Source organism: Lycium barbarum, chromosome 3 (assembly GCF_019175385.1).
Source record: "Lycium barbarum isolate Lr01 chromosome 3, ASM1917538v2, whole genome shotgun sequence".
Taxonomy (NCBI): Eukaryota; Viridiplantae; Streptophyta; class Magnoliopsida; order Solanales; family Solanaceae; genus Lycium; species Lycium barbarum.
In genome coordinates, this window is record NC_083339.1 from 30052013 (window position 1) to 30063515 (window position 11503).

General features: G+C 36.2%; 1 protein-coding gene across 1 annotated transcript; it reads left to right on the forward strand.

The window, feature by feature from the left end:
* The first annotated feature begins 9661 nt into the window (after positions 1–9661).
* LOC132630920 (abscisic acid receptor PYL4-like) lies at positions 9662–10839 on the forward strand. The gene has a single exon (XM_060346502.1). It carries the CDS (start codon positions 9785–9787, stop codon positions 10409–10411), a length of 627 nt encoding a protein of 208 aa, XP_060202485.1. The 5' UTR covers positions 9662–9784; the 3' UTR covers positions 10412–10839.
* The last annotated feature ends 664 nt before the right edge of the window (positions 10840–11503 follow it).

Sequence of the window (11503 nt, forward strand, 5' to 3'; positions counted from 1 at the left end):
TATACTGAGATGGTATCATGCAAGATGCTTCAATCCTTCTCTTAGTCCTCCATGATTCCAACATGGTATATAAATATACTGAGATGGTATCATGAAAGATGCTTCAGTTCTTCTCTTAGTCCTCCATGATACCATCATGGTATATAAATATACTGAGACAGTATTATGAATGATCATGTTTATTTACTAAAAATGACAGACTTTTCTCGAAAAATCATCTATGATACCATTGTCTTATATACATATACTGTGATGGTATCATGGAGGACTGCTTCAGTCCTTCAGTGACACACTCCACAGGACCATGGTGCCATCGTGGTATATAAATATAGTGAGGCGGTATCATAGAGGATTGCTTCATTCCTTCTCTTAGTCCTCCATAATACCATCATGATATATAAGTATACTGCGATGATATCATGGAGGAAGGGGTTTGAGCGAGGGGGCACGTCGTGTAATTAGTTTGGGCTGAGCTGGACAGAACCGAAAATAGTTTGGGTGGGGGCATGAGCGGGTCAATTTGTGATGTTTACCTTTTGAAAATAAGCTAGTCCAATAAGAAATTTAATTTAACCCAAATATTAATGCATCATAAAATACATTCTCCTAATGCGCGCAATTTGCGAAAATAGTCAGAACGTACACTAGTTTTGGAATTGACAGAATATTTAAATAGTACACCATCTTAGAGAAAAAAATGCTTTTCTTTTTCTACAATTATTACTTTAGCCGTTAATAATTTAACAGTTCTCCCTTTACCACTACATTCAAACTTCTCTATAGTAACATTTCACTATAACGGTCAAGTTTTTTTAAAATCAATTTTCATATTATGTTATACTATATATTTTCCATAGCAACATCTCGCTGTAGCAGCCAAAAAATAGTCGGGTCCGGAACCATAATAGCCCTATAAAAATCATTTTGAACCAAAATACCCCAACAAAAAAAAAGTTACAAAACTACCTATAGTGCAGTATTTTACTGCGCTATAGCAGTAACGGAGACGGAGCCGTTAACTGCTATAGCGCAGTAAATTACTGCGCTATAGTGTGTAGACAGAACTTATATAGCGCAGTAATTTACTGCGCTATCGTGCCTTTGTTTTTGTTTTTTTCCAACCCTTTTAGTTAACCCTTCTTCCATTGTCTTTTTAACGTATTTTGACCATAGATTAATCATGCTTCGCGACCCCGAAACATCAATATTTTATATAGAACCCTACTTATTTTTGTGCGATTAATAAGGTAGGATCAATACATCAACGATACGCAAAAGTTCGGATGGCCGTTTTAGTGGCTGAAAAGTGCTCGAATGCCATTTTCGTTTGAAGGTTCGGCGACATTATCTTGAAGTTCTTTGCGAATACTTAAATTTGTTCATCAATAATTAATCAAAAGTTTCTCAAAATGACAGCATTCATACAAAAAAAATAAACTTAATTAAATTGCACCATTCATTCATAACCTTGAGTAGATGAAAATACTTAACATACTAATATTCTTCAAAATAACAGCATAATCATAAAATCATCAAAGTAAGAAAAAATCTTAAAAAACATTCATCAATTAATGTCCTTGAGTTGATCTTCCCCCACCGCCGCTAGACGTGCCACCACCACTAGAGGTACTTCCACCACGAAAGTTTCCTCCACTACGAGAGGTACTTCCACCGCGAGATGTAGTTTGACCACCATGTCGTAAGGGACACTTGCGCTTATCATGACCAACATAATTACAAAATGAGCATTTTCGAGTGTATCTCCCCGGTGGAACATCCATTTCATTATGAACACGCGAGTATGCATTCTTTCTAAATTTACGGATAAATGCTTTATTTGCGACCATTGAAAATGGATTCGGTGGCCAATAACTCTCACAGCCAAGTGGGTAGAACCTTCCAGCATACGTTCTTGTATAATTTTCAACTATATATTCCTCAGCCATGTACGAGGAGGCGTTCTTTCCCATTGTGATGAAACACTTGAAGGCATGAGAACATGGCATGTGATATGATTGCCACTTGCCGCATGTGCATGTTCTTGGAATCTCACAAATTGTATGGACGTTACCTCCTTTACCTTGGTGTACACTTGTTGTGAGTTCAAATATGCGCTCTGCAGGGTTGTACTCCATCCGGTCATGTTTCTGAGCCTTATATTTGTGGTGCTCGAACAGTGTTGACGGTTTTGGCAACCATCTTAGACCTTCTGTTGCATATGCTTTGGCCTCTTTTGATCGAGTGACGAACCGCTCCACAACCTGCTTAAATGTCATTCTCACCATTGCGGTGACACGTAGTCCGCGTGCAGATTTTAACAAACCATTGAATGACTCAGAGCTATTTGTTGTCAGCATACCCCATCGCCTACCTTCATCCTGGTGTAATGTCCATTTGTCTTTATCAATTGCATTCAACCAGTGGAAGGCTTCCTCATTCGCCCGCCTAATAATGTCCATCTGCAGGTTAAACTTCTTCTCCTGATGCTCTGTTGAAGCCGCCCACATCCAATTGCAAAGTGCTGGGATTCGATATGCCTTTTGGAAGTTTGCCTTCAAATGCCTTAAACAATAACGATGGTAGGCAAAGGGTGGCTGCCACCCCTGCAAATTGAACATATTGTGCAATATGCCAGCATTTCTGTCTAATATCACACAGATTCCCATGCGATCCTTAATAACGTGTTGCCTTAAGTAGTCCAAAAACATACCCCACGTACTAATGCTCTCATTAGCTGCAATTGCAAAAGCTAGAGGGAATATAGCTCCATTTGCATTCATTCCAACTGCTATTAGCAGCTTTATGTCATACTTCCCATACACATGTGTTCCATCTAATGATATTACAGGCCAACAATGAGAAAAACCATCAATGCATGGTTTGAATGCCCAAAACACAAAATCAAAAATATTACCGGGCACACCAGGTTTCAATTTGATCTTCCATTCAACAACAGTACCATGATTGAAATGTTGTAGAGCCGCCATGTATCTCGGCAACTTCTTGAAAGAGCCCTCCCAATTGTCGTAGACTATCTCATGTGCACGCCTACGCCCAAGATACGCCTTCCTCCTAGTAACAGTTTTGCTATATACTTTCAGGACGGCTGTAATACAATCTTTAATAGGGTACCTGAAAAAGTTGAAATATCAGCATGTAACAACGACGAACATTATATTAACACCAAAAATAAAATAAACTTAGGCGAAGGGGATACCTTGGGTTTTTTCCAATGTCGGCAACTAATACACGCGCAATCAAATTAGTATCTAGATTGCAATGATCATCTGGGAGGTCACCCATATCACAAGTGTGCTTTGTGTAGAACTTTGAAATAGTCCACATCTTTTCAGCAGTTTCCTTACCATGAAGCATCCATTCGCAGCCTTGATATTTTCGCTTACAGACCAATCGCCAAACTTTTCGTGTGGAATCGTCAACTTTAAACTCCCTCATCCCCTGGATGCAATAAATCTTAACATCCCTTTGCAATGATTTTTTTGAGCTGAAAATCATCCCTTTTTCAATATGAACCTTATGTTTTAAAAGATCCACTGGCTCTTTCCACAAACTTCGCCGAACATGATCATCATCCCTAGTAAAGACAAAGGCATCTGGGCGATCTTGAAGATGATCAAGATAGGGGATCTCATCGGAATGCCACTGAATTGGCGTCGACTCTTGCTGTTAAAATTGGCTTTGCGAGTGAACCGGAGTCGACTCTTGCTGTTCAAATGGTTGCTGTGAATTCAGTTCCTCCTCGTGTGCCGGACTGTCCATCATGTCTTGCAACAGTTCTAATTGATGTTGAGGATTAATTCCAACCTCAATCTCATCGTCACTTTGCTCATCGTCACTTTCCTCCGCATTAGGTATTTCCTCACTATCGCTGGGTGATGTCACTATAGAATTCGGATAATCCGGACCATCCATAGCAGTCCTTTGCCTATAATTTGGTGCAACCACCACATTCTCCCTACATTAGAAATTAGGATGTTTTAACTACTACACATCAAATAACACTATTGATGTTAAAAAAATAGACGTACCGATAGTAATCAACTGCACCAAAACTTGAGGAAGGTCCATCGCTTTGAGTTGTTGGATAGGCTGAGGATGTTCCAACCTGATTCCTCCATCCCGATTGAGGAGACCGTCCGATATGATCCATATCAGGTGTATAACCCCTAAATAATATAATCGACATCATTAGCAGCATTCAAGTGCCACTACACATAATAATAATAATAATAATAATAATAATAATAATAATAATAATAATAATAATAATAATAATAATAGTAATAATAATAATAATAATAATAATATTGTAAAAAATGAATATTTACCACTGCCCGTCAAATTGCTGACTTAATCTATCCAGAGGCATTTGGCTAGTCAAGATGCTTTCATAGGTACTCATATCAGGGTAATTGTGTTGATAAGTAGGTTCCGCTTGAGTGACTTCGGCCTGAATTATAGACGGGGCTTCCCGACGAGGGCTATTTCGGGCTTCCTAAGGAGCCCTAGCCATGAATTCAAGTCGATTAATGGGCACCTTTTCGATATACATTTCAAGGACGTTTAAAGTTATACATCGCCTATAATCATACGGCGCCTTCAAATAATCAGTCAAAGAATCATCGTCTTGAATGTACCACTGTCCATAACTAGTTACACCTTGCGGCGTAAATGACACTGGATATTTTTCAATTATACTTAGATCAAAATCACTTCTACTAACTTGTAGTCTATTATACAAGGCTTGGAGTAGTTTTGAGAATTTTAAGTCAAGTGGAAACTTAACATGGTATTTTGGGGGAGAATCGTAGCGCAAATTATTTTCCTCGAATAAAATTTGTCCGTCCCAGAATAAAGAAACTTTAATTCTTGGAACATCTGTCATATTTTGAATAACTGAGGAGGAATACAGAATGATAAAACTAGTTGAAACTTAAAATTTTATGCTTTTTTTGCCTTATACAGAATGATAAAACTAGTTAAAACTCGGTATTAATAGGACTAATGCATGCATGCAATTACAATGTTTTGCAGTGTTACGTCAAATCAAATAATGGATGGAGAACCGAATAACACATTAATTTACTGCGTTATAGCACTATAACGCAGTAAATTAATGCGTTATTGAGGCCTTGTGTCATAATAACGCAGTAAAATCATGTGTTATATTATATAACGCATGATTTTACTGCGCTATGTGGCTCCGCAAACATCACCTCACCTGCCAAAAGATTTCGAATCAAACTTTATATAATGTAATTTGACGACTAACTGTTACAAACGCAACATTCCACACAAAATTGAGTTAAGATGTCATTTTTTGACCAATTTAGAGATATTAATCGTGTTATATTATTCACTCCAGCAAACATCTTTGAAGCAATGGGTAGGACATGGGAACTAAGTGATGGTGATTTTCATTACTCAAATAACCCTAACGACAGATTCAATCGAGAATACAATAATAAAATGAGAGAGGAGTGGGATTGGCGTGTTAGGGAAGCTGAAACACTGGAGCACAAGTTAGCGTTAGTAGGGCTTAAACGCCCAAAAAAACGTGCTATGTCAATGCCTCGCAAAACTTCAAAAGAGTTTAATTTGGCTCTTAATCGTTTTCGCGAAGAGAACAATCGGATGCAAATACGTTACCATAGGGTAGAATATGGTATACATGGTAGCACAAGATTTAGATCCAAGTGGGATTCGGACTGTGAAATGTCCGATGGAGATTAATATTTTTCTTACAAGAAGGTAAGTAGGTAGGGTCATTAAGACCCCCCCCCCCCCCCCCCCCCCCCCCCGGCGGAGGGTTCTTGGGGGTTTGCAACTATATAAATAGCCCTCTCTTTTCTTAATAGACTACACCATATTATTCAATGTCAAGCAGTAGAAATTCACCTTGGTCTTTACTCCTTCCAAAAGAACCAAATAGCAGTGATGATGAAAGTTCAAATCATAGTAATTTTTCGAGCGATATCAGTGATTTCAAACTAGATGAGCTAAATCCCCACCTTCTTATAGAGCGTAATGATGATTTCTGCAGTGTGAAATATTCAGATCCGCGGGAATATTATTGCGGTTTACGTCGAGAATGGTCACATCGGCTTGCCGAATCAGAACGTCTTGTTCGTAACTTGGAAAATCTCAACGCTCCAATCCCAACAAGGTACTCCTTAACCATGCCTCAAGTAGATCCAAAAAGTTGCGAGTTTGCCGTGCAAAGAATTAGAAAGGAAAACAACATAATGCTGGCAAGACATTGTAGATTTTACATGCTAAAGTTGGCCGAAGAACAAGCATCATCAACTGGTAGAGAACTAACTGCTACTGAAAAAAGATGTGTCTTAAGAAACCGCCACTATTTTTCTGAGGACGATATTGAGGACTTGTACTCTGATGATGATTAAGAATGTTGTGATTTTAGTTTTAAGTTTAATTTATGATTATGCTGTTATTTTGAAGAATATTAGTATGTTAAGTATTTTCATCTACTCAAGGTTATGAATGAATGGTGCAATTTAATTAAGTTTATTTTTTTTTGTATGAATGCTGTCATTTTGAGAAACTTTTGATTAATTATTGATGAACAAATTTAAGTATTCGCAAAGAACTTCAAGATAATGTCGCCGAACCTTCAAACGAAAATGGCATTCGAGCACTTTTCAGCCACTAAAACGGTCATCCGAACTTTTGCGTATCGTTGATGTATTGATCCTACCTTATTAATCACACAAAAATAAGTAGGGTTCTATATAAAATATTGATGTTTCGGGGTCGCGAAGCATGATTAATCTATGGTCAAAATACGTTAAAAAGACAATGGAAGAAGGGTTAACTAAAAGGGTTGGAAAAAAACAAAAAAACAAAGGCACTATAGCGCAGTAAATTACTGCGCTATATAAGTTCTGTCTACACACTATAGCGCAGTAATTTACTGCGCTATAGCAGTTAACGGCTCCGTCTCTGTTACTGCTATAGCGCAGTAAAATACTGCACTATAGGTAGTTTTGTAACTTTTTTTTTTGTTGGGGTATTTTGGTTCAAAATGATTTTTATAGGGCTATTATGGTTCCGGACTCAAAATAGTCAGACAAACAACACCGAAAGGTTTGACTGTATTTCGGGATCAGGCATTGTGATGTCCTTTTCCCTTGCCCTCGCGCTTCATCTTACAATGTAATTTGGCAAGTTGGAGATGGTACGTACTTAAGGTTATATTCAAGTTTATTTATCTCCAGAGTACCTGTTGTTATACTGAATTGATAAGCCTGCAAAACTATAAATGTCAGATGTTAGTGAGATAATTAAAGAAACAATTATCTTTAAATTTCCATGGTAATCAAGGAAATAATTATTTGATTCTCCAACTAGTAATTTTCCATTTTGTAGTATGTATTTCATAGTTGATCACAGTACGTCACTGTTGGTACAATATTCCTCTTGCACAAAATTATTGTAGAAATGACTTCAGTTTAGTTTATTTTTACATAATTCTGTAAATAGTTTAAAGTTCATCAACTAACTCTTTGCATAAAAATGGGATTTTAATGATTATCATGGTTGCTTCTTCTTCTTCTTCTTCTTTTTTTTTTTTTTTAATTTTCCATCCGGTGTCCAGTATTCGTATTGGAGCCCGACTATACCCCGATTCGGGCCGCGTAGTGCCCATTTGGGGGAATCGCTCCTTATCAAGGATTTTTCCATAACCACGACTCGAACCCGAACCTTTAATTAAGAAAGGAGCAGCATCATCCGCTGCACCACATCAGTTGGTGTTGCTTCTTCTTATTGTTTGATAATGTAGGAGGTAAACAAACAACCCTTCTTAGCTAATTAGTAAGAAACATTATTCACCCACTCAAGACATGGTCAAAAAAATTATTATATGTACTAACTGCAAATTGGAGTTACCTTAGAGAACATTTTGTACTTGTACTATAGTTGCAACTTGTAAGTTGGAGCATATGATGGCACAATACGAACTACTACTTGAATATTAAAAGAAAATATCGCGATTTCTAGGCACATGATCCAATTTGGCTTATTGTGGACTTTTTAGGCTTGCCAATTGGACAGTATTAGCTGCATAAACTACCTTTAGGACCCATTAATTTCTTATATTACAACTGTGATTTTTATTTTTTTTCACTGAGATATATTTTTTGGTCATGAACAATTAACCATGAGCCAAGACAGTGCTAGATCATTCCACATTTAACCATGAAAAAAAAAATACTTTTTTTTCACCCAAAAGAGAATCAAAAACCTTAGCTAATTATCTACTAGGCAAGTCGAAGTTATTTCGTTCATTTTGTGTATATATATATATATATATATATTAAATATTCAATCGTATGTTTTTTGTATTTACTAATAAATTAATTTGCACACATATTCAAGTCGAAGTTATTTCGTTCATTTACCTTCTATCGTAAATGTTCGGTACCAATACTTAGCGTGTAAGATTATTCGTAGTCTTTGAATTGATTTGCCATAATACTGTAAAAGTCATGTTGATTACAAAATTCGTTGAGCTCTTTACATATAGCATCTTTCCTGATTTATGACTTGCATTAAAATAAACATACATTTTTATTTTAATTATGATATCAGGCGTGCAAGTTTACTAGTTAATTTGTCGCTTGTTGCTTTATGCTTTTATAGAAGATTAGAAACGTTTGCGTATCTCATCAAATATGTATTACATCTTGTCAATGATGTCCATTATTTCGTAATGTGAATTAACTATAAGAGTTACTCCATATTCAAGGGATTTTATATTATTACTTCTCATTCTTTATAATTAATTATTCTTTTTTCATCATTAAAATATAACTATTTATCTTTTATGATACACACAACTAATTCAGAAGAAAAACGTGAAACAAAAGAGAAAAATAAAACTAAACTTAATTTATTTTTAATTCGAATTAGACCAAAAGTCTAAAAATAGAAAATTTAAAAAGGAAATCAAATCGAGGAAAAAACCTAATTGTGGTATTATAATAAGCTCACACGCAGCCACTAGTTCCTATTTTTACCACCCTCACATGAACCATCACCTCGTCTTCCTTTCAAGGTCGAACCACTCCTTCCTCCTCTCTCTTGGATCTCCATCCCCATTCTTACGTGACAATATATATATCAGGGGCGGACCCATGTATGAATGTGCTCCAACACCCATTAACCGTGATAGATATTCTATGTAAACATATACAAAATATTGAAATTTTGGTATAAAATAATAAATAGCACCTAAGAAGCAATAAAAGATCTGGGTGCTCTGGTTAAAATGTTATAGGCTTTAGACTAAGCCATGGAGGGGCCGGTTTCGGATCCTACTCAAACCAATATGTTTTTTGTTGATTTTAAGGTGATCACCCAGGACCATTGAATCCTGAATCCGCCACTGATATATATATATATTTCTTTCTCTACGGGGCTTTTTCCTTTTTAATCTGTTGTAATAAAAATAACAAGTTTTTATATAAATCTTTTAAACTTTAAACATTTCATATATAAGAAAATGTCAATCGCTTTTTAATTTTAAGACTACTACTTCAATAGTACTTTTGGTATCTATTAAAAGAATAATAATTTCGAACCCATGTCATATAAAAAGAAACCACACGGAAAATATATGAGCATATTTTATATGTATGTATATATATTTATCCCAAAGAACACAACAAGAAGAACCCTCAACTCTCTCTCTATTTCAGATCAATCATCCACTAGAAAATCAGCATATTAAAAAAAAAAAATGCCTCCAAAATCATCACTTTTAATCCAAAGAATCAACCCCACCACCACCCCTACAACTTCCACCACCACCACCACTTATAAACAACTACAAAGATGTACACCAATACCTTCACCATGTACAACCCAAGTTCCAGAAGCCGTCATTAAATACCATACTCACACCGTTAACCCTAACCAGTGTTGCTCCGCCGTGATCCGACGTATCTCCGCCCCCGTTTCCACCGTATGGTCCGTCGTACGCCGCTTCGACAGCCCTCAAGCCTATAAACAGTTCCTCAAGAGCTGCCACATCATCGGTGGGGAGGGTGACGTGGGCACGCTCCGTGAAGTGCGGGTAGTCTCGGGACTACCTGCAGCTAGTAGCATGGAGAGGCTTGATATACTTGACGAGGAGCGCCACGTCATCAGCTTCAGTGTCGTAGGTGGGGACCACCGATTGGCGAATTATCGATCTGTCACCACCCTCCATGCGGATCCGAGCAATATTGGGACGATTGTTGTGGAATCGTACGTTGTTGATATACCACATGGGAATACTAAAGAAGAAACGTGTGTTTTTGTGGACACTATTGTTAAATGTAACCTCCAATCCCTTTCCCAGATCGCTGAGAATTTGAGCAGATAACAGATAGAGGTGACAAATGAGCTGGTTGGATCAAATTTGAACGAGTCAAAACAGGTAATTTCATAAAGGGATTGATCAAGATGAGTCATAAAGATTGATCAAGATGAGTCAAAGAATGAATGATAATCTAATTCGTTTAAACATAGACGAATTGGAAGAGTTGATTTTGCAAAAAGAAGGTGGCTGTGATGATATATTTCTTGATCGAAAAAAAGAGGGAAACAGATTAAAACAAGGATCGATGATGCTTTCTTGATCGTCGGAAGATGTCTTTTGGGTAGGAAGATCTTAAAATTATTCCATTTTTTTAACATGTTTTTTCATCTCTTGTCCCGGTTGTGATCACTTGCTGAAGATAAGATCATGATCTTAATAAAACAAATATTCATTGTCATAAACTTGTTATGTGAGGAATTTAATTTGTTTCTCCTTTGGTCTCTTTCTTTCTTTCTTTATCTTGCTTATTTTTTTAAACTTCACCGCTGCGTTTCCATGTCTATTTTTCTTTTATTTTTTATTTTGTGGTATGAATTCAATGGCGATAAGTAATCTACCTACAAAAAAAAAAAAAAAAAAAAAAAAAAAAGGAAAAAATTACAATCTCAAGTGCAAGTTCTTCATGTTAGTTTGTTCCTTATGCAAATTAAGCATATAATTTCTCATTTAAGGGTTTATGTTTTATTAATTTCTAGTCATATACGGGGTGATCGAAATCACGGAGATATCATCAATTAATTAATTGCTCTCTTTAGGTTCAGATAAAAACTTGGTTAAAAATTTACCTTTACGGAGAGATGTGAAACAGATTACGTAATTAGCAAAGTGCTGTGCTTTACTTGTTTAATTTTATTTCCATAGTGAGTCCAGTTTGGATGAATAATGTCTAAATACATTGTATCATTTACTTGGTACGTACTACAATTTAAATTACACAAGTTTGATACGTGAATGAAATAGTACTAGTAATTCCTTTAGCAAGACAAAGATTGCTAATAGTATATACAAATGAAACGGACCTTATAGCAGAAAGAAATAGTCATAGAACATTCGTATAAATTTGGTAACAATTATTTTGAAATTGAATGATTATTA